Below are 23,856 nucleotides of genomic sequence, written 5' to 3'. Positions count from 1 at the left end.
CTAGTGTTGTAATTGCTTAAGCAGGGTTAAGTTTTATTTTGTATTTCAGTTTCGCTCGATTGGCTGCCCTCAATTCCGCCTTGTTCCGGCTGCTGCCTACGGCGTTACATTTCATAACGCATCGTAACGCATTGTTGCCATTCAACGGAAAAACAACGAAAAAACATAATACAATTCGAACACATCAATCTTATAGCTCCGGTACACTAATTCATGCTAAATGTTACGGTTTTCTTCATGCGAGCAGGTCAGTAGGTACGCTCTGTGGGATTTCCGTGTAAGTATGTGTCCCTCGCTTCCGGCTGTACCGGTTCCTCGCTGATGGCGTTCGGATAGGCGAACGGATTGTTGGCCACGTGCTGTTGGACCGCACCGTACGAGACCGTCTTGGTGGCGTTGATCTGCGCCATTGGATCCGTAATGCCACCGGCAGTGCCGCCGTCACCGGCATCGTTGAAGGTGGTTTCCTTCTCGTAACCGGAACCAACCGGGTCCCAGGCTCGTTGTTCTTCTACCGTCGGTTCGGCCCACGGTTGTAGCTCACCCGACGCAAAAATCGCGTAAAATGTAATGCCAACCAAGTGTACCGTGGCTGCTATCGTGAACACCGTGGACCAGCATGATTTAGGCTGTGGGAAGAGAAAAGTTGTCGAAAAATTGAGCATTCTAAATTGCAAATGTTTTTGAAGGACCAAAAGAATAAATCATTGCATAAAACTCGAAGAAAATAAGGAATAAGTATTTTTATTTTATAGGAAATTAGATTTTTTAGTCTTCAGATATCTCGAGATCTGTAAATAACCAAATGAGAGTAATATCCTAGTTCGCCATTTTATGTCATTCCTAGAAGGATTACAAAATTTCATGTGATTTGGATTTAAATTTCTGGTCCCAGTGACGTTATGAGTTAACTTAAACTTTTTCTCTTCTTGGCGTAACAACCTATTTGGTCATGTTTGTCATTTCTGGCTTACTAGATTAAATTTTACTTCGTAGCAGGATAGTCAGTCCATGGCTACTGGGGATTTCTGCGGATGGAATTTTATACCAGTCTTGTCGTGTAAAGACCCAAACTTAAACTTAAATTGTGATTTTTATTCGTTATTTCTACCTCACATTACAAAATGATAGCTAAATTTAATCGAGAATTCCAAATAGAAAACACAACCGTCAATATTTGCATCCATTTCAATTGCTTGTTTGGATGGAAACAAGACAAAAAGCCACAACAGTTGATTCAGCAAAATATTATACACAAAACGACGTTAAAAAAGAAACCCCTTCTTCACAACCACTAACAATGGCCGATTGAAGCGACGGCGTTGGGCGAGAAAACAGCCAACGCCGCAAAAATCACATCCCTTGACAATGGTTGCCATACAAGCAACCCCACCAATGTCAACAGTTGTACAGTTTCAAGATTTTAAAAGCCATATCCTTTCCCGAGCATAGACGCGCGCCTGGCTACGGCCGATCCGCCAGACTTGGGGTTGGTAAACGCTGCTGGAAAACACTTCACAATGGAGAGAACTCGGTCGACCCGACTGTAGCTGCAGCCGTGTAGGGTTTCGCTTTGTTCCCGCCACGCAAGGGTATGCCGATTTGTTCGAAGTCATCGGGCATGTAACATCGTAACAAATTTAATTTATTTCATTGAATCAGCATCAGCGCCGCTAAACGCTAACTAAATGCCGACGGGAAGCCGACGGAGTGAATCCATTTACGGGATGGGAAGCTGTGCCTGGCAAACGCTGGTCGATACCGATAGTGAAGCGAACGGTGGCTTCGGCGCACAGAATGCATCTGCTGATCACAATCCGATTAGGCGACTACTTACCTGCCCCCGTGTAAGGTGGTCTATCGCGATAGGGCAGATCAGGCCCGCTATCGTACCGATGCCGTTGGACATTCCCATCAGAATACTGGCGTAGCGTGGAGCAATGTCCAGATGATTGACGTTGTAACCGGATATGGCGAACCCGCTGAAGGCAACACCGAGCGTCAGTGCCGTCACTGCACCCATCTGTGAAGTGGAAGTGCAACCGGTGAGATATGATTGAAGAAGCGAAGAGTATTTTGGTGTGTTGGTGTCTACTTACAGAACTGGTGGCATGTGCTACGACCAAGAAAAAGAGACCTTCCAACCCGAACCCGCCGCAGTTGAACAGCTTCCGCACGTTGGTGGTCGACAGGAGACCAGTCTTTCGGATGTGATCCGCCAGCATACCGCCGAATGGTACGATGATCGTCATCAGTAGATGGGGCAGTGCACCCAGCAAACCAGTCTACGGAAACCAATACAGTAAGTGAGTCCCAATCGCAATGCGGTACGCTCAAATTCTTTACCTCCTCAATCCGGAAGTCGAACGAATGCTTCAGGTAGGCACTCTGGTACAGTACCAACAGATAGAAATTCCACGAGCGGCAAAAGTTCGCCACAATGATCGCGTACACGGGCATCGACGTCAGGAAGTGACGCCACGGTGTCGTTGCTATGGTCGGCATCGGCAGCTGTACCGATTCGCCGAGTGACTTTTCGATGTACTTCAGCTCCTTCACGGAGATGGTTGGATGTTGGCGCGGTTTCTCGAACGATAACCACAGCCAAAAGCAGTACCATATCAGACCCATCACGCCGTAGAAGTAGAACGGGGCGTGCCAACTGATCGAGCCGGTCAGAATGCCGGACATTGGCATACCTATCACGACACCCGCGTACGACCCGCTGAATGCCATCGTTGCCAGCCGGGAGCGCTCGAGTGGTGGGGCCCAGAAGCGCCATATACCGTGACAGGCGGGATACGTTACACCCTAGAGCGAGAACCCCGAACCGGTGAGACATACGCGCTCGTACGGTTTCTGACAGTCGGGAAACTTTTCGACCGACATCTACTCACCTCTACCAGACCCTGCAGGACGCGTACCAGAATCACAACGGTCGGATGCAGCATCATGGCGCCCGGGACGAGCAGGTTCAGAAAGGCCGAGATGGCGATGGCCGTGCCGAAGATACGATTTGCTGGAAACATCGATGCGAGGAAACCGCCCGGTACCTGCGTCACTAGGTAGCCCCAGAAGAAAGACGAATCGACGGCACTCTCCATCGCCACGGTCCAGTTGTATTTTACCGACTGCAAAGGAAGAACACATTAGGATGTAACAAAGCTACGCGTGCGGGATGAGAACTTCAATACTTTACTGCAAACTCTGAGCTATCTTTCATTTGCAATTCCCAAAACCGACACGTTAAAGGCAAAATATGGCCATTACCCGTTGTTAAATCAAGCCAATGCAACCGGAAATCAAGCGTACTTTTCACCCCTCCCCCCCTTCCCCTAGCCACCCATTCGACACAATAGTATCCACGCGGGACAAGCGAGTGCCCTTAAAGGCATCGTGTGCGGCGGGGCACAGCAACAAAAAACTTGAAACGACATCCGTTAACGCATCACGATTTGCGCCCTCGCAGCGTGGCGTCGATGAGTTATCCCGGGCTGGGGTTTTGTTGTCATTTTCTCGCTTCTTTTATGCTCGTTTCCGGCTTTCCGGTCGACTTCTTTATCCGTGTCTTTTCGTTCCCGCGATCAGACAGCACTGGGTGTCATTTTTGCTGCGTTGTTGTTGTTTCCCAGCTCATCGAAGCTCCAAACCCCTTGCTGATGGTATCTTTGGTACGCCGTTCGACCGGAACCCTCCCCAAAGTACCTCCACACCACTGCGTGCGTATCAATCGGGAAACCCTCGGCGCAATGACTCATGAATAAAAAATTATCATCTTTTGTCGTCGCATTTCTAATAAATGCTTCCATTATGTTTGGCTCCATAAAATTTCATATTTTTCCTGATTTACTCTACCCAATTCTCTCGGTCCGGTCATCCGTTCGCATGTCTATGGAACGTCCTGATACCTTTGAGCAGTGCGAACTCATCCGGAACGGCGGGGGAATTCTCCGGCTTTCGGGGGCCTTCATTTTGTCTGCTCATTATCTTTTATTTACGTGCGTTATGTAGGTATCGATATCGGAGTTATTTCATCACGAGGTATAAAAGAACTCACGGCATTTACTGCTAATGCTTATTGTTCTTAGTACAGCAAGGTTCCAAAACCTGGCCAAATAATTATGCTGTAATGCTCTTAGACACGATTTTAACGGGAAGTCTTAACGTGACCTTAAGACCTCTAAATGGATCTCGAAAAAAACCCTCTGATTAGGATACGTGACAAAATGAACGAAATATGCTTACCGGAGCCCTTGGTGCTATTTCGACGGAAAACACAATTTGCTCATCATGCAGTGCGTGGCGAAATTATAATCGAAACATGCCGATCGGACAAACGCCCCCGCCCCCAAAAAGGGACATCAATGACACGTGTCCCGGCCGGATGAATAATTACGCACGACAAAAGCCAACGCTCACCGGCAAACGGGTAGGTATTCGTTAATGGAACGGCGTGCAAATTGCTACGAGAACTGACGGTAAATTTGAGCGAGGGAGGGGGTGGGGGATACGCCAGACAACACTTACCCCGTTCTCGAACTGCAGCTTGGCCATGCCCATGTTACAGCGCATACCAAACGAAATGATAAAGCCGAGGCAGGTCATCAGCGAGATCGTGTAGCGGGTCGTCTTGATGCAGGGACACTCCGCCCGGACGTACTTGTCGACGTGGCGCAACGGTGGCCGTTCAATTTCCTCGAACGACATCGGTGAGTCGTTGCCGCCGGTGTCCGTCTGGTAGGCGCCACCGACGGCCGCCCCATCCATCTGGTCATAGCCTTGCTTGGTTTCGAACTTTTCGAACCCAACGCTGGAAAATAGAAACAAAAGAATTAGGAACTTCAACTGCTTGAAACTCTTACACAATAGCGACTTCTCGTCTTCAATTCTTCAATATTTCATCAAACATTCCATCGTGTCTTGTAATATATAAAAAAGTATTATTAACTACTAATGAAAGATGTTTTCTCCCCACAGAACTCAATCATCTATCGCCGTAAAACATTTATCTACCATGTTTGCAAATCTTCGCCCAACTTCCAAACACTCGCAGCTGTCAGCAAAACGCCTTTCGCGCCGAAATATAATTGAGAAAATGAAATTAAATGAAAAAGACCCACTTAATGTCATTCCCGTGCACACAAATGTCTTTTGGATCTGCGCGCGAATGGTTTCGCTTCCCGCCTGCTTGGATCTTCCATCCGTTGCAAATGGAATGGAGTTGTTCGTTGGGGCGTGAGAAGATGCTAGACAAGACGTTGTTCCAAGCGACTGGCGTAAGATGCTGGCCCACTCACACAACCGCAATAGCATTTCTGATGTAAATTTGCTTCTGCCCAACGTGGATCCTGTTACCTCCCATGGGAGATGATGGACGATGTCGGTTGTGCTGGTAGTCAGCTTCTAACAAGCGGCACACAGTGGGACACAACGCCATTCAACCAGTGGGATACGAACAAATCGCTCTACTCGCCGCTGAGTGGTGCTCTTCTAAACGAGATGGAAATGAATTTTCCACCTTATACTGACTGCAAGACAAAGCATCCCAATGTAATTGATAATTTGTCTACCTCAAATACCTTAGTCTTTACTGATTGCTGAGAGTGAACATATACTCGTAATCTAGAGATGATGTAAGAACGGTTCGTTAGAGACTGCGGATTATGTTTATGAACCATTGCTGGCGGGTTGTTGGAGAACTTCTTACAGCTCTAATAAAACATCCCCGATATGATTCACTTTGACGCCCTTTTTTTCCTCCCTAACGCAGTACAACCCAGTATTGATTGCGCCCGGCGCACGGTAACAAGCACAAACACTCTAAAATCGGGCTTCCACACTTAACCACAACAAATCGTCTGCCTTACAGCATGGTTTACGACGCGTCATAAATCGTCATAAATATTTCTCTCGCAACAAACAAGAGTAGGGCAACGACCACCGGAACGTGTGCCGTTTACATCATGCAGCATAAAAAATAATTGATTTGATAAATGTCATCCACGCAAAAATGGGTGGCAAAAACTAGAGATGAATCCGTGTGGAGTTCGGTGAGCCAGCGTTCTGTTAGTCTGTCCCGCCGGCAAAACATGATGGCGAATGCAATAAAGTTATCCTTTTATCACGGCGTCTCGACTAGACTTTCTCGGTAAGCATTGTTAGGGATTTTTTTGTTTTTTCGCCAAGGATTAAACGAAATTCAGAACATGATATTTTTGTTTTTCCTCCTACTTTTCATCAAGTTACGGCCAACAAATATCCATCCAGATTTATGAGTAGAGACATCGGTAGGGGAAAACCACTCTACCGAAGAAGACTCTGACTCGGTGCGTCCCACCGACCGGCTGGCAGGAATTATCGTTGACAAACATAATTAAGTTACTATCTGGAGGTTTGATAATATTGTTTACTAATATCCGCTTTCAAGAGTTCACCGGATTCCCCCTGCGAAGAGCAAGGTTCGCCTTTCAAGGCAATGTCTGGGGCCGTCCGATGAGCTGGCAAAACGTTCTGGACCAAAATGTCGATACCGAGCACGGTGATGAAATTGAATTTCCGGTCTCACCCTTGACAGGGCGCCGCATCTTGTGCGTTAGTTTGGCCGAATCATCCAAACAAAGATGGTGGTCATTTGTGCTGACGATGACTGTCTTGGTGATCTTTTCCTCGGGAGAAGCTTAACGGAGACTAACTTTATTTCGTGAGATTGATCCATGCCTTGGTGGATATTAATCCGGAATATCTTCTCGTGCCATTTATGATTGATTACGAAGAAGAAAGATAAGAAAGAGGAATGAATATGTATAGTGGAGAGCTATGAGAGCAGCATAGATTAGTTCCTAATGGTGTCCTAAAGGTATTATGCTCAATTTTCCAAATAGTAGTCTAATTCGAGAATTCGAAACTAATCATCAAGTTGATTTGAAACTTCTTTCCATCCACCATAATCAAAATTTATGATCTAAATAGAACACCCAAAATGCCCATGACATGAGCACAGTATGCAAATCAAGACTGCTCAGTCATGATCCCCCATCCCAACCACTCGTCCACTCTTCAGATCCCTTGCCCCAGCTTTACAGCACATAAATATCAATTTCACCGTCAAGCACGTGTCTTTCCCGACACCAGACAATTCGGAAAGGGGCCATACCAAACGTAGCCGTGTAGCGTTGCACTCGTCGCATCCTACCGGTTGGATGAAAATTAATGAAATCGCTTTTCAAGCATTTTTAATTTAAATTTGTCAGCACTTCAAACGATTGAACGGTTAGGACCGAACATCGGTAAGCCTCGTACTCTGCGGGTAGTTGCGTGCCATATCCCGCTGCCTTGCGATGTTAACTTCAGCTCCGGAACCGAAAGCCCGGCACGCACAACCCAAGACGGGCATGATTGAAATCCAATTCCCGTAAATATCATTTACAATTCTTCCGAGACTTAGCTTTTAATTCACTGGATTTCGCTACGCTACCTTGCTTACCGATGCCATCCCGAACGATTTAACTGCGAGAACCACCTCCGGCCGATTGAATGCTGCAAGGTGTGGGTCTTTTGTTGCTGTTGTTGTGTGATTGTAACGTGATCCCGATCCCGTCCCGTCTGCGGGATTACCCGAGCGGTGTTGGGAAATTTGTCGGTTTTTTGCGAAAATGCTATAATCTCCAGGGTTTTCCGGGGATTGAGGGTTGAACGCAAAACAGTACCGAGAGATCGGTTCTAATGTAAGCAAACTTATTACGCTAAACGGTTCGATTATGTATTTTATCTTGAGGATACATTAACACAGAGACACCTCTTTACAAGTCACCAACTTTACAAAGCATTGAAGCGAATTGTCATCTAAATGTTACAATATTAAGCTTCAATCTTTTACCCCCTGGAAAGGAACATCAAAATGTACCTTCTTTTATCTCTCAAAAGTTACATTAAATTAAATTTCATTTGATTATTTTTGGCAAAACATTTATTTTCAATTGCTACTACCACTATGTATCATCAACAGGTGAGCAAAACCCGTTGGTCAATCAAAGTCTCAAGGAACCTCCCATTCCACAGCCCAAGGGACCACACCCACACCATCCTGCAGCTGAAAACCTTTTCATCGGCTCGCCGTAACACGACTCAAACCCACGCTCGGTGGTGAATATTTGACGTAACGAAGCCAAAACCATACCACCTTCATGCAGCTGAAATTCATACGCGTCCTGAGGGAGTTGTGGTGGAAACTTTTATGATTATGTTCGTGGTCCCCTTTTTTCCCTCCCCGGTGGAAAGGTTTCTGTGTTGATTCGCTTGTTATGTTAGTGATTTGATTTTGTACTTGCGATACGGGTGCCCCTATCAACATTGCAGTGCCGGAAAAAGGGGAAATGAACGAACGCGCAGGGGAGATTTATAGAAACGGGCCCCACCCCCTTCCCTATGGTGCGTGGGAAAGAAATACATAATTTATGTTATTAACTGGTAACAATCCGCTTTACTTACGGTGCGATGCCGATTTTGGTTTTGCCTCCCGCTAGGCAAGGGAAGGTTCTGCAGTTCGTGATAAGCGATGGAACCCGGGTCGGTAATTGACGATATCAAACATTTCAGTTTTGGCTAATTGATACTGGCTACGGTTCCTAGCAATGCGTGACAAAATACACTTGCTCCCTTGTGGGCTCTTTGTTCGCTTCAACTTGTACAGCTTCAGTTTTTGAACTCTTTTATATCGCATGGAGTCTATTATGCTCTCATGAATCCCATAAATTACTTTCAACCCTCAGAAATATATTCTTCAAAATTTAATATTACACACTTACTCGACACAACTATTTACCCAAGAACAAATAAAAACACCTGCAAACAATAGTTGCAATGAACCGTACCACACTGGTATCGGCACACCGAGCCACAACCCTCCATTGGTTCGCCGTGAAGCACAAAGACAAATAAACCCCTCAGCCAACGATAGCCCCGGAGTGGAAGGAAATGAGAAATGTTATTAAAAACTGGGCTACCGGTCGGAGTTGATGTAAACATATTCTCCCAGTACCGGAAAGTCAAACATTTGCTTAAAAGCTATTAAAACCACGAGCGAAAAAAAATGGGAGACTATCCTGCCTTTGGTTGGGTCTGGTTTATCTCCCAGTACCGTTGAATGTCTAGACGATTCGTTCTTTTACGCAAGAACAAGAGATATGCAAATAAATTTAATTTCTAAATTATGGATCATATCAATATTTGGCGTTGTGTCACTCCTCCACCAACGACCGCTTGAATCCACGACGTGGCATTAGGACGGAACTGTAAACATAATAACAGTCGCTGTTTTAACCACACCGCGCTGTACACCCAACGAATGTTGAGGGTTAGGTGAGTGGTCTATTTGCGAGCTGCTTCCGATTTGCCAACCCTTGTTTTGTGACCGTGAATTTCTCCCGAGGGACTAGAAACCAACCCAACCAAGGGTCGACCTCTAGAGACCAATATTATCTCTGCCGAGATTTACGCAGAGTTTGCAAAACATTTTCCGATGCGCCGTAACTGTAACGGATATCAATCAAAATTAGATAAGCCTATCGACGAATCATCATCAAGCGCTGGGACTTTACCCTCCAGGAAGTTGGCGAGGAAACGCGAAATGTGAACCATTCGGAGCGCAAACCTTGAAGGTCATATCACATCGCCAAAAAGAACGCCACCGTTGTGGCTATCTGCGCTTATCTGACTTGGGCCATCATTCGATTAAGCCTTTCATTGTACCGCGATGATTGAATTTCCGGTTGAAGTACTTCCATCGATTGGAACATACGGTGCCCCCACCCGTACTTTAATGAAGTTTTGATTGATGGAGTCTGCGTACGCGTGGGATACGCAGTTCATTAAAAAAGGATTTGCAGTGCCGGTGCAGCAGCATCCACCAGCCTAGTGGGCGGAAGCGTTGGGTACTTCATAAAACGGAAAGTGGAACACTATTCACCTCTTGAAATATTCGCACCCCAAGAGAAAGGGAGCAAACGTTGTTGCCCAATCGTTTCGTTGCTACGGCAACGTTCCTCCCGAACTGGGGCTTTATAATTTTCATTGTTCGCATCCGGCAAAGTTTTCCACCAAAAAGAAAAATAAATAAATACCAAATGGGCAAGAAAACCCAAGCACTTATTTATTCATTAAACGGTAATCGTTCGTGCGAAATTGAATTTCCTTCCTATTACGGTTACTAACCCCACCCGAAAGGTGGGCAATCACGTTGTCATGCCCAACCGTTTGCTGTTTCACTCTTACTCTACTCTATCTAATTATCAGCCCACTCCCATCGGGTCCCATCCGTGTGGCGACACACGAGGACTTTTCCCACTGGCACGGGATATTCGTGACCGAGGCGGAAGCGGAACAAACATCACAGCAGCAAAGTGCAAAGATCCGTCTGTCCGTCTGTTCGCAGCGTCACAAAGTCTCCGTGGGCTGAGATTTTTTTTTTCCTTCCCCGTCCGTTACCAACGGTGACCGGCCAATTCGCATACGAGGGGCTTCTTTTGCTTCGGACGTGGTAAATAACGATGGCAGGAAAAAAGAATCTTCCATTCTTCAGCTGCGATAAGAGAAGCGTGCAGAAAGGAAAACAAAACTCGTGCAGACAGTCTCGGAACCGTCCGGAAGCGGAAACAGAAAAGCAATCATTAAAAATAGCTGTTAAAAGATTGAATCGTCCAGATTACGCAACATAATAGAATCTTCGGGTTGTTTTTGTGCCGTGTGAATCCCTGCTGCAGAACGTGCGCACCCGGGAAGCGCACCCAGATGGACACAAGGAAAAACGATTTCTTGGTGATCTCTTAAGAAAGTAGCATTAGTTGTTATTGTTTCTTTTTTCCCCCTTCGAGTACTGTACAAAAAGCTGAGGTGATCAGATTTTATCTTTCCTTAAACATTTTCTAACTAACATCTGCAGAGAAAGGTTCACCAATCGTAGTTTGGCGCTTAATAGTGGTGAACATAGCATTTTCTTCGCGAAATCATTGATTTCTGTCAATCATACTAAGATGCAGCACCCCATAACGTCGACACACCATCCAAAGGAGACCTTTCATATTGGACATACTGGTCAAATTTTCTATAACCCATTGCCCACCCAACACTTACGCAATGGTCGGAAAATCTTCAAACAAACAGAACGGACCAACGGAAGCCAAAGAAAAATAGAAATGTAATAAAACCGATACATGACCCTTCGCCGTTTGACGAGAAAGAAAAACAGCAATCAAATGAATTGGCAGGATTGATATCCTTTATCCGATGCCTACTCCTCTAGCGGGCTGAGGAACCCTGCACATCCCTTGCTCGGCAGAAACGCAATCGGAAAAAAACATAAACATTCAACGGGACCTGTCAGCGAGAGGATTTTGCAACAACCATTCCTATAATCCCTGGTGATTCGGGGAGTTTTCGGTGCGAGAAGTGTACCATAACCCTCAAAATCCTAACGCCGTGTACGGGAAGCTTCCCTCCTAAGTCTGCCGCAAACATTCAAAAACGTGTCTTCATGCTTTTCGCTCTAAGAATATTCACCAAGGGAGTCTTTAGTGAGAGGAGAAGACGTAAAGTATCGAAAGATTTACCCCTCTGCGGAGTTACAACAACAAAAAGGATACTTCCACAATGTACAAAACCCGTTCGTTCTCTCGGCATTTTTTTTGATGGACGAAACGAATTGCTTCAAAGCCATCGTATCGCGCTGATTATTGTTTCGTAATGATGTAATTTAAAGTCATTTCTCAAATGAACACTAACCGGTGCCGCTCTTCACGGAGGTTTTTCGCTTTGATGGCGTTGGCGTTACATCCCCGGCTCCGGTGACGGCCGGGTTGATTTATTGCATTTTGGGTGGATTGAAATAAAAAAAAACACGCTCTCTTCTTACAAAAGTGAGACGTACCCGGTATCGCTTTACGCCCGAAATATTGGGACAAATCCGTTGAAATTCAATTCCTACCGCGCGAAGATTTCCGACTTGGCGGTGGAATTCTAAATAATGGCAATTTTTCATACACACCATCCCCGTGCACAAGTGGGTGAGTGTTCTGCGCCTTCAAAGGCCACGTGGAACGGAGCGCAAAAGCACACCCGGACCGAAACCTCATATCGATTGACGATTGTTTCGGGGTTTCGGAGCAGACAAACCGACCCAGCAAAATCGATCGAACTGTGGGGCGGGCGGAAGTGCATTATACAACCATGGGAAAAAAAACCCATTTACGGCCGAGAACTCCGATGCCGCTAGTGACGCACGGCGGAAGCCGTGCAAGGCCGCCCAAAGTGAATTGAAATCTCAAGATTGCTTCTCAAGAGTGAAAGCGAAACGTGACAATTGTGCCGCGTGCCGTATTTGTACACAATATTCCTACGATCGTACAATCGGCTGCAATCAAACATTATAATGTGTGGCACGAGGTTTTCCGATTGTGAGGGGGGAAAAATGAGTAATGGAATTTCCGATACCGGGTAGTCATGGCAACCGAATGGAAGTCGCGATAGTGATCCTGGTAGTGTGTTGGTCTATTCCTCGTATCTTTTTGTACAATTTATTATACATTCTCTCAACATTTTTTCCTTCTTTCTTTCTCAAACATTTATTAGTTTGATAATTATTTCTTCCCTCCACTGTTATCTGTGTTAATTATCTTTCGTTTCAACAAGGACATTAACTTTTCCCTACATGCAACGCATCTCCCTCAGCTCTTCATCAATCATTTACTGTAATCATGCTGCTACCAGAAAAGCATCTTTACGACAACCAAAACAGCAAGGGGTTAAACGGCTCTAATTACTTTAACGTATAACGGCCTTCCACCAGATTTCCGAAAAAGCGGCGCGTGACTCTCCCATCACACGGACTGCATGACACATTCTCATCTCACACTCATCATGAGTCGCAGTGCAAAACAAACAACCATAAGGACAATGGCGTTAAAATCTTCTCGCCTCATCCCGTGAGTTTCGTGCTCGATTCAAATTAAGATCATTTATCGGTCCGAAAATGACTCTGGCATAATTTAGTCATTACTTCCCATTTTATGTCGCTTAGCCTTCCGTGCGTGTCCGGACAGAGATAGTGTGCCTGCCTGCTACTTCTTTTTTTTTTTTGCTGCCACATCTCCGATGGGATGTCATCACCTTTTGGGTCTCCCTCAGCTTCATAAGGATCGGCTTTCAGAAGCAATTTCCTGAGATTTCGCCACTTTTGTTTATTTATCGTGCGATTCCACTCCGGGCGTTTATTTCCAGAGGGGTTCCGGCATGCCGACGTTCGTCCACCCTACGGGCACTGGCGGTTATCAGATTCAATGTCCCTGCGATGGCTCTGGATGGTAGTGCTACCCATGCCAGGGTCAGTCAGGATCAACAATCATCACCCCACAGACGACGACGTTTCATTTATTTCCGGTTTTTATTCACCTTTTCATTGGACAACATCCACGGATTGAGTGGAAAAATAAGGCACAGAAAACAAAAGCGTTGCAACTACATAAAATCTTCCCCCGAGACGAATGAATTATCAGATCAGACCGTAAACAGTCCGGCAGCGCGACCGGAGACCGAGAGAGCAAAAGTGTCGCAAGTTTTCACAACTTTACGCATTCCAAGCACGCACCAGACAAGTGGCTTAATGTGTCTCCGCTTTTGCATACCGCTTTGCCCTTCCTGTTGACCTACACGGTGCTGGAGAAGGATGACCCGCGACTCTGGATAGAGATATCTTCACGTCCGTTAAACGTTTGCCTGTTAAATTTACCGCCGCCAAAGGAACTACTCTTACGCAAAGAAGACTTCTAGTGAAAGTGTCTCCAACCCGCTGCCTTGCTTTTTATTTCCTACACCAGAAATAGACTCAATCCTTGATATTCAACTGACCCGTTCTTTCTGCAACTCATAAATAAGGCCTGTTTTTCTAACACCAGTCAGCCAGTTCCGAGCAGCTGGAAAAGTGTAACGTACTTTAAAGCTTTTCACTTTCAACGCTCAACGATTGTAAGATGCCACCGAGGGAGTAAGCTATGTTGGACATAATAATGATATCCGTACTCCTTGGCATGCGAACGACTGGCGAGAGATGTACGGAATGTTTGACACACACACCCACAGCGCTGTTGATCGCTATTGATTTTACCATTAGGAAAAGTTCACGAACAATGTATGACCCAGTTTGTGAGATGGAACGCTACAAGGAATCGTGTTTTTATGGCCTTATTTTGTTGGCATACACTGTGTTATTCTAGTTTTATTTCATTTCACTTAATGCTGTCACTTTATTATCATTTGAGTTATTTCTCTGAAGCCCCTAGATTTGCTGCAAATAGATCCCATAAATCTCTTATCGAATGAGTTGCAAAACTTTGAACTTTCGACAATGGCGTACTGCCTTTTTCGCAGTGTTTTTTCGTGTTGTTCTCACACGTGAAACCCACCGCTGAAAAGTCACATGTATCAATCACCTTTCGACATGCGTGGAACGTGATATTCGGGCCCTTGTCAATGATTGCGGAGGCTGTCAATGTGGGACGTCACCCTCCTTTTCGATCCTTTCCTGCCTATCAACAGACTATTTTTCATCGCTCAACACACTCCCAATACTGGGGCTTTAACGTTGACTCATTCTACCATTGTTGCTTCAAACGTACAGTCGACGTTTGGTGAGTATATCCCGGCAAAATCTTTTCCTTAACCAGAACACTGAAGCAGCTCTTAACGCCACCCTGAAAAAAAACCATCATAAAGGTAAAATTCATTTCAGCTAAAATCGGTGCCTTCCAACCCGTTTGGGGAAGTAACTTACGGCCAGGATGGTACGGTACGTATGTGCCAGCCCCCCAGGGGAAATCATTTAAGCCGCATATAATGATGACAACAAAACAGTTCTCAACGGGAGATTTGTTGCCTTCCCATCCCTGTCTCCAGCTTTTATTCCGGTCCTTGAACGCTGATGTTTAGCCGGCACAAAAGGTGAATCAATGGTTAATGCGCCTTTTTAGCGGGTGGAAGGATTGAGTTTTCCGACTGCGATACCATCGGGGATGGAACTTGATGGCGAGCTTATCGGAAAGATGACAAACGTGATCATTTCACGAGCTGATTAATCGAAAACCCACTCCGTTTGTAGCTCATTTTGTTCACAGCTTCACAGCAAGATGTCTCTCCATTCCATGAGATTTTCCCCAATTTCGGCTGTGCTGCACTACCATCAACTGTATCACGTTCCATCGGGATACCCACCGTTACACCACAATGATTTACCTCATCCAGAACACATCACGCTTTGTCACTTACGCGGCATCCTGTCCCTTCAGCAAGCCGTGTTAATGAGAGACCGGTTGATGTTTTCGCTGATGCAGGGGGAATCGAGTTGTCAACGGTGGTAACCAGCGCAAAAGTGAGACATCACAAGTCCCCTTGTCACTGGATGGGAAAAAGACACCCTCTCGTCGTAAACACCCCCAGCAACGCAGCGTCCGTCCATGGTGGTTAATTCCCGATTCGATGTGCCACGCACACTTCACGGTGAATGAAATTTAACGTCACTCTTTAAAACATAAGAGCGGTACCGTTGTTTGGTCGCTTGAAAATGCTGATTAAGATAAAAGTACTCACTTCGTACCGCCCTCCCGCTTCGGCACATCCCTTCCCTGGGTAAAAAAGTCCGCTGGCACCATTGTTTGGGGAAAAGTTTTTCGCCTCCGGTTTTCCATTTCGTCACTTGCAGTGCTTCATCCCAGGACGGTTGTCCTGGATGCGCCGGATCATTATCGGGATGAGCGTTTTTCTTACGATATTAATTATCATTAGATCAGTCGGGAGTCGAAGACGCTGTGCGGTTTAATTGATTTGCTGCTGAATCAATCACTCCCGGTTGGTGGGACGGGAAACTTGAACCAGTTTTAATTTAATTATTCAATAGCTTGAAGGAGTGTTTTGGGAAAGAATTTTCATCAATCTTCATCATGATGGATGTACTGCGAACAGACCGTGGCAATAGTTTATTAACCAATCTTTGGTCTTCATACTTCGTAAGGAATGACATTTTTACTATCTTACGCTTGATTTCATCTTATCCGTTGTGGTAAATCATAACAAACTTCGATTCCTAGTCAAACAGTGAGGACACCCCTTCGACTAACCAGTGTCGCACAGTGTCCCCTATCCGTCCACACACCACATCAAACGGATTGCTTCGGCTTTAGTTTGAAATGAGACCATTAAGCCTGGTTGAACCGCTACAAACCCCTCCACAGAACCACACATAATAACAACAAAAAAAACCACACCGATTCATTATCATACCAACGCCGAGATACCGAGTAGCCACTGAAAGCCGCTTAGTGTGCCGGGCTTTTTATCCTTCGGTTGCCCATTCAAATGTGTATCCCCGCGTGAATGGCGCAGCATGTGGTAGATGGATGTTTTCTTCTGTCTGATTTATTTTATGCTTCTTTAGCCCTGCGCCGGAGCTAGAGTTTGCTAAGCGGTGCAAAATTATACCATTCATCCCGGGTCCATCCCATCGGCGCCTTAACACACCAGTCACTGGTGGCCGTTTGGAACGGCAGTGATAATAGCGGCTCATCACCAGCCCGGCCGGTACACACTGCCGTTCCCCGTGGGGATCCGTTGCGAACAAAACCGTTCAAAACGGCAACGACACAAGTGTGTATCGATGACTCTCGAGCATGTCGCAAGCTGTGTATGATCTTGCTGCTTACCGGCTGCTTGTGGACGACTTCAACTCACCCCACCCGGCACACGACGAAACGGAACACCACAATAGGAAGGCCTTGGCAACAGTATTCAGCGGCGAAGGATATCTTCCATTTAAGGTAGAAAAATCAAGATACACACGGAAGCACACTTTCGCTACTACGATACTATCTCGAGAAGGATCTTGTCACGATGCTAACGTAAAACCGGTGGTCCATTTTACAACGATTACTAGATGCGAACAAAAACAACCCCCCTGCGCGACCATGGGTTTGATCTTCGTCGTTAAAAGGAGAGAAAAAAAAACCCACGTACACCAATTTTCCATCCTTCCCATACGAGTGTGCAGCCACATCTGGTCAGTGCCCGGGCGACAACAATCACTATAATGGTGGTCAGTTGCATTTATCTAATTGGACTTTTGCTTCTGCCGCTGATGGCCCATACCACTCGGATGGCACCGGTGACAGGGTATATTTTAAACTACCTAACCACCCTGTCTAACCACTTGCCGCCAGTTCTTTTTTTTTTTTGACTAACAAATCAATTTCATGCTTCACTCGCTTTCATTAATCACACCATCAGTTACGCACCGTTCGGTGCGAAAAAAAGGACCAGAGCAACATCGGCTTTTCGTTTGTGAGATCGATTTAAAAATATAATATATATAATACCACAATTTATGATCAACGTCATCATCATCATCATTTTGCAACAAAGTTGAAGTCCACCCTTCGGGTTTTTTCCCGCACCGAACGCGCCGAAGCTGGAGTTAGTTTCCGGACCATGAATTTTCCACCGGAGCAGAAAATATAGCCAGGACGGTTGTGAAGAAAATGGAAATTTGTACCTTTTTTTTTTGTTGAGGATTTTAAGACCAAGTTATGTGTAAACTTTATAATAAGTGTATCTTGCTTCTAACAGCGTTTTCCACTAACTATCATACGAGTTTATGTGAAAAATTTGTCCATTTCTTTTTTGTGATTTTCTTTTGCCTTCTTGCGAATGTTTTCTTCGTGTTCCCAATTCCTGCTTGTGGTAAATTGTAAATCCGATTATAACTTTGCTTGCACATTCTTTCATCTTGCAATTTATGGGATTGGAACCGCAGCAGGGCGTGCTCAGTAGACCGAGCAGGTTCTCCCATTTTTTTTTTCAGATGATTGTGAACATTTTTCTCTATTTTATTATCAGCAATATGATAATGTTTCGGTGTCCCAAGCATAATCGCATCGGTGCTGATTACTCAAAAAAAGGGAAAAATTGCATTAGTAAGTGGATTTTGTTTCGATTATATCTGCTTCAAAGGATGATTTATTTTAAGATTTTGCTCTAAATTAAGCTGTTTTTTTTTTGTTCATTTGATATTTAAATTAAAGTTTCCTAACTTGAAATCGAGCTCAACATCACCAAATTTATGTCGCGAAGTGCGTGAAGATATTCATCGCAATATCGTCCACCAATCGTTGTCGGAATGTTTCAGTCCGTCATCAATATTTGTGTTCGGGGATAACTTACAGCCCAACTCCACTTAAAAAAAAACACACACACACACTTTAAATATCGGAAATACACACCTAAAACCCCAAAAAAATAGAAGAAAACCACCATTTCCGATCCATTCTGTTGAGCACTTAATAAACCACTCGACAGCTAAACTGTGCGAGAGTGAAAGTACGTGACCGAAATGACTAAAAACCATCCGTACAGAAAGTGAAACGGCCACTATTCCACCTCTCCTTAACCAACGCTCTCGCTCCAGCAGTTTAGGACTCATTTTGATAAAATTTGTTCGTCTCGTATTGAATGTTAATGCACCCAGAAATGGTTCTAAGGGCGGCCCGCAGTTATTTTATTTTTATTTGCCCGTTTCGCGATTACTTCGCCGATGACATTATTACATCCGGTGTCCTTTTTTGTCGGTACCTAGGCGCGTGCCGGCGTGTCAGTGTCGTCACATGATTTCCACCCTGCGCTCTATCAAACGGGAGAGTTCTCTGTATTGATTTGCGGGGGAAACGGGAATTGGGATGGTGTGCAACGAAGGCAAATGGTAATCAATATTGCGCGAAGATTAAGAACTTGCTCGACAAATACACTCGCCAGTGCAAATATCATCAGGCGCATTTGTTAAAATATGTAAATTGCTAGACATTTATGCAAAGAAGCGATCGTTACGTGTCTTCATGCTGTTGCTCACTCCCCGGGGAGAGTGTGAGAACAAATTGTTCTATGCAGTAAATTCTGAAAACGTTGCCATTTTTGCCTAATTTATTGACGATGTTTCGATGATTAACATATACGTACAGTGTCCTGTCTCTGGATGGATAAATTATATTTAAAACGATTTTATAATCAATAGTCTAAAGGTGCTTAAATCCATACACGTCCTCACACCTGCCAGCACGCCTAAACGCTGCTGAAAAAAAAGAACAAGTTCTTGTTCCTTTCCACAACAGTACGCCAAAAACATTATCGACAATAACACTCTCCCATTACACACCGATGCGCAAAAGGCAAATGGATCTCGGTCGGGTACAACAATGAAATCCATTAACGTGATTAAATTGCTTCGGTTGTTGAAACGGCTCATCCGTCGCGATTCTCTGTTCCACGCCGTTCCCGGACTACACACAACAATCAAACACTGATGTCGTGTTCTGTTGACGCAATCGTTCCGCACTGGCAGCTAGTGTCCTGGAGGAAGCAAGCTGAACTATACCCAAAAAGGGGTAACTTCCTATTCAGTTCCCCGGTCCCGTTCTAGTGGTGTTTTTCCCTGCTTTGAGAAAATTCAACTGCACGTCGTGTGAATGCACAAGAACAAGCTCACTTTTTACTTCACACAATACACTGAAATCCCTATCAAATGGATGGGATGGATGGCGTCGAGCCATTCCACTAATGTTGCTAAATTCATTTTCATCACCGTGGCCACATCGAGGGTGATAAGTAAATGCAGATTGGTAACCGTTAAAAACAATTACCACTCTGGTTACGGTTGTTTTCCCTTGGCTTTTGAAACGACCCTTAAAAATGAAATGACTTGTCCTCATGTGAGAGAAGAATAGTTTGCAATACGAAGAAATATTCTGTAGCAAGCATTTTGGACAAGGAACTCCTTCCCACGGATTTATTGATTGACCGAATTTCCAAATGCTCGTGTGGTGCGTATTTCAGGGCGCACTACAAACCAAACGCATCCTTGCGACCACTTCAGCGCAGACAATCGTTCCCGCAGGATAAACAAACCGACAGTTCGGCCCATTGAATACCCGTGCCAGCCGCCAAAAAGTCGCCAAGTCTCGCCAAAAAGTCTGGCAATTCTTTTTTATGGCTTGCGGACGGCACGGTTGGAACCGCGCCAAAAAGGAAGAACGAACGCGAATAGTTCTAGTTGTGCGTGACATGGAGTTGCTCCAGCGCCCGGTGGTGGCTGGCCTGTGAAGAACATCAGTATATTTCGGTTCATCTCTAGCATTTCTTCTGCCCCTCCTTGGCGTACTGAAGACCGTGCACAGGCAGGCTACTTCCATCGCCTCCTTTGCGAGGAATGGAATAACATCGGTTATTAGTGTTCTTGTCGCCAACCCGTCGGAAAACTCTTCCCTTTTTGTTGGTTCTTCCTAGTTTCGGTGGACTGGCCTCGTCCTTTTTTTTTTGACTTCCTTCAAGCGCCTGTTCAAGCGCAAACCGTTTGCAGGGAAATTGGTACATTCGGGGAGGCAATACCAAAGGAAGTGAAGATCTCTCGGTAAGATGCTGGCAGATATTCGCTGTGTGGCGCCAGCGAGCCGATTCGACCGAAATGATAAATCGTTTTCGGTGCAATATGATGCGGCGGAAGAAATTGGGAATGAGGCCAGATTGTGGTGGTTTTTTTTCACAAAGACACTGATACGGTAAAAGAACAGTTTATACTGGACGTATCGAATTGACTATTGAATATTTATGGCGCTTTCGAGAAGAATTTCCTATTCAAATGGTGTTTGCCGGAATAATTCGTTTTTTCTTTGTTTCGTTCGGTGATTTTTTTTTACAATTAAAAGATTTCGTTAAGAATGGACTTACGAAAACTGCAAAATAATAACAGCGCATTAAGAATGTATCCAATACACCCTGACTTTTAGGCATCTGACAGCTAGACAACCCAACATTACCAAGTAGAACATCATAAATCTCCGCACCTCAGCAGGTGTCCGTTTGGAGCTCCCGTAGCGAAGATTTAACGCCTCCGAATTCGACCAACCTCGAGTTTGTATTTATTGTTTCTCCAACTCCAGATAAGGACTTCGCCCAAAGGAACAAAAAAAAAAGACAAGCAACCAAAACAAATTGTTCCCCGGGGGTCGAATTAGAACTCGTCCACTTGACGGTCGATGATGGTGTAAAGCAGCCGGTACAACTTCACTTCAAGAATCGAGCATGCCGTACCAATGTACGAAAGTTGGGAGCTCTAAAGTCTTCCATGAGATCAGCCCGTGTATCAGTAGGAACCAGAGGCTGGGAACATAGTGTCCGCATTAGAGCTCACGCTAGCGTAACGAAATTGGCATCAGCACGTGCCGTTTGATGCGTTGTGGCGTCGCTCATATTGTCACGGTTACACGCTTCATACCACTTTCCGTTTTGGCCAGGCTCACTTTATCATGTTCCTGTTTTTTTTTATAAAGCCATCATCATTGGCGCGTAACCGAATGTATTCATTCAGTGCCTCAAAAACCCGTATCACATTTAATATTGATGTTCCAACCTCTAGGCAATGGAAGTTCTTTGATATTTAACACATCATTTCGATACATTTTTGGTCCATGAATGGGCACTGGAAGTGAAACTCTCCTTCTCTCATCAACCTCGGCTCTTCAAACGCTAATAGGCGGAGTGGAGATTTCACTTCATTAAATAGTGCCCTAAAGCCATAAGGACCCACCAAAGCCTCCGTTCGCTTTTACAGAAAAAGGACCATTCGAATCCCGTCCCACACTTTACAGCTCGCCGCCACGAGCCACGTATAGCTTTTTGCATAAATCTCTTTATCTGCGAGACGTTCGAATGCATACGCCAACACCGGAAGCAGAACCGTACACGGAAACACCCTTTCCTCGTACAGTGCTTAATTAAATTCAAAATGCGTCCATCAACCGTCAGCAAAGACTCCACCCAAACACGGGCCCAGACTCGACGCGAGTTTTGCCGATCGAAGCAACCTGCCAGCAGCGTTTGCGATATTGTGTTGTTATTGTCCTTTAGAGTCCTTCCTGTGGCGTTTTTTTTTTTGTAGAAGGAACAAAGTTTTCCAAAGAGGGTGGAAAACACTACTCCCCCTCTCTAGCCTTCCGTCCTTTTACCCTCGGAAACCCCTTTTTCCCTACCGATGTACCGTGGTGCTGGTAAATAATCTGCCCATTAGGATCCCCATTAGGCGGTATTATCATAAGCAAATTCTATTAAACAGGACGGCACAGCATCCATTCCAGCCGGCGCTATGGTAAATTCAACGCCGGGAAAATCCCTGCTCGTTGGAATGCCCCCGATATGCAGAGATGTGAAGCATTTACCGTGAGTGGGCGTTACCGATGAAAGCGAAACATGTCCTTTAGTCATTTATAAACAAATCCTCACAATCTAGGCGGCCGTCCTTTCCCAGTCGTGCTACTGGAGTGGCTAGGCAACGGAACGTTTAAAAATGATACAAATCCTTGGCTTTGTAAAGAGATCCATTTGCAATCCAATCCGCTTAAAATTTAAAGCATTTGTTGAGGAGGAGCACGAGCAGTTTTTTTTGATTATAAAATGGAAAAAATCTTATTCAATAATAACGATTTAATCTCTAAAACTTACAGATATTCTTATCCAAAATCACTGTACTTTTGAGTTGTTTTTAACTTTTCGCTCTTTTGTAATAGAGATAACTCGAAAACTACCAAGCGTTTTAAGCGTTTTTTTATTGATGGTCACTTTTTTATAAATTTCAAAGACCAGGATTATGTTTTAATATATTATTGACTTCGTTCTGCAGCAAAGATACGTAAAAGTCATGCATCAACCACGGAAAAATCGATTATCGCATTTAAAACTAATGGGGTTCAAATGAATCGTTTCCGTCAGAATGGCTAGCTCGGTAGTTCTAGTGTAAAAAAAAACATAAAACATTAATATTTTCAGTGATTTATGCCCCATTTACCATCAAACTCCATCAAAACATTTTCTTTCAAAGCCGATCGAAGGCATCAAAAACGCGCAATAGGCGCAACAAATCGGATCGGGAACCGTATTTCATAATTCTTGCCGATACGCTTGAGAAAGGCTTCATCATCTCGTGCAGTTAACTGAGCCACATTTCGCCCGGCGGATGGTTGTAGATAACAGTTTTCGCTTTACAAAAAAACCAAAAGCTGCTCGCTACGCTCATTGTGCGTTCGAGTGGATCCCAAATCCGGATTACAAATGCTTCCCGCTTTTGGAACCGGCGTTCCCATGTAGTACGAGTCTTTGATACTTACCCACCGAAAACGTTGGACGCCCGGTCCTTGAGATCTGCGAAGCCCGGCATTGTGTGTTGCGTTGCTTAGAAACTGGGGCTCGCCTTTCGGTTGGTGGTTACCGGATGATGTAAGTCCCTAAAACCGAAGCAGTTGCTGGGGGGGGGGGGGGGGTTTCCAGCACCTCTATTACCACCTGACGAGCTGCTGATGTGTGCTAACAAAGAAGCTGGTAACGAGCGATACGTTCCTCAGTGGTTCTAGTGCGCGGTGGTAGCCTGTTTCATGATCTCGAAGGATATCCCTATGCGTGGAGCAGAAGTTTGGAATAAAATCTTAGCATTAATGATAAAAAAAAGGCCTAAAATACACTTTTGGGTGGTAAGTTTCATATTTTGGTTATAGTTTTAATTTGGACCTATCAATATTCTTAGCTATCTAAAAGGAATTCGTTGTGGGTCATTTAAATCCAATAGGAAAATTCTATTAGGAATAACATTAGTATGATGAGATGATATTATCCTCCAATAGATAGTGTCTCTCCTACGACAGGATAAATATTCAGCTTATCAGATAGCAAAAAGTCGTAACCGTTTACTTGCATCAACTCACCAACAAGAAGTTCACATACTCACACTAG

The 23,856-nt window shown here is 44.8% G+C and overlaps 1 protein-coding gene across 1 annotated transcript; it reads right to left on the bottom strand.

The window, feature by feature from the left end:
* Positions 1-248: 248 nt before the first annotated feature.
* Positions 249-23,287, bottom strand: LOC128710919 (vesicular glutamate transporter 1). The gene is given in 7 exon segments (XM_053805784.1): positions 249-629; positions 1,838-2,023; positions 2,100-2,285; positions 2,347-2,835; positions 2,838-3,131; positions 4,528-4,810; positions 23,238-23,287. Coding segments are annotated over 7 exon segments (1,869 nt in total).
* Positions 23,288-23,856: the final 569 nt, after the last annotated feature.

Source organism: Anopheles marshallii, chromosome 3 (assembly GCF_943734725.1).
Source record: "Anopheles marshallii chromosome 3, idAnoMarsDA_429_01, whole genome shotgun sequence".
NCBI lineage: Eukaryota > Metazoa > Arthropoda > Insecta > Diptera > Culicidae > Anopheles > Anopheles marshallii.
The sequence above is the reverse complement of the archived record's forward strand: the minus strand, read 5'-3'. Positions and strand labels throughout refer to the sequence as shown.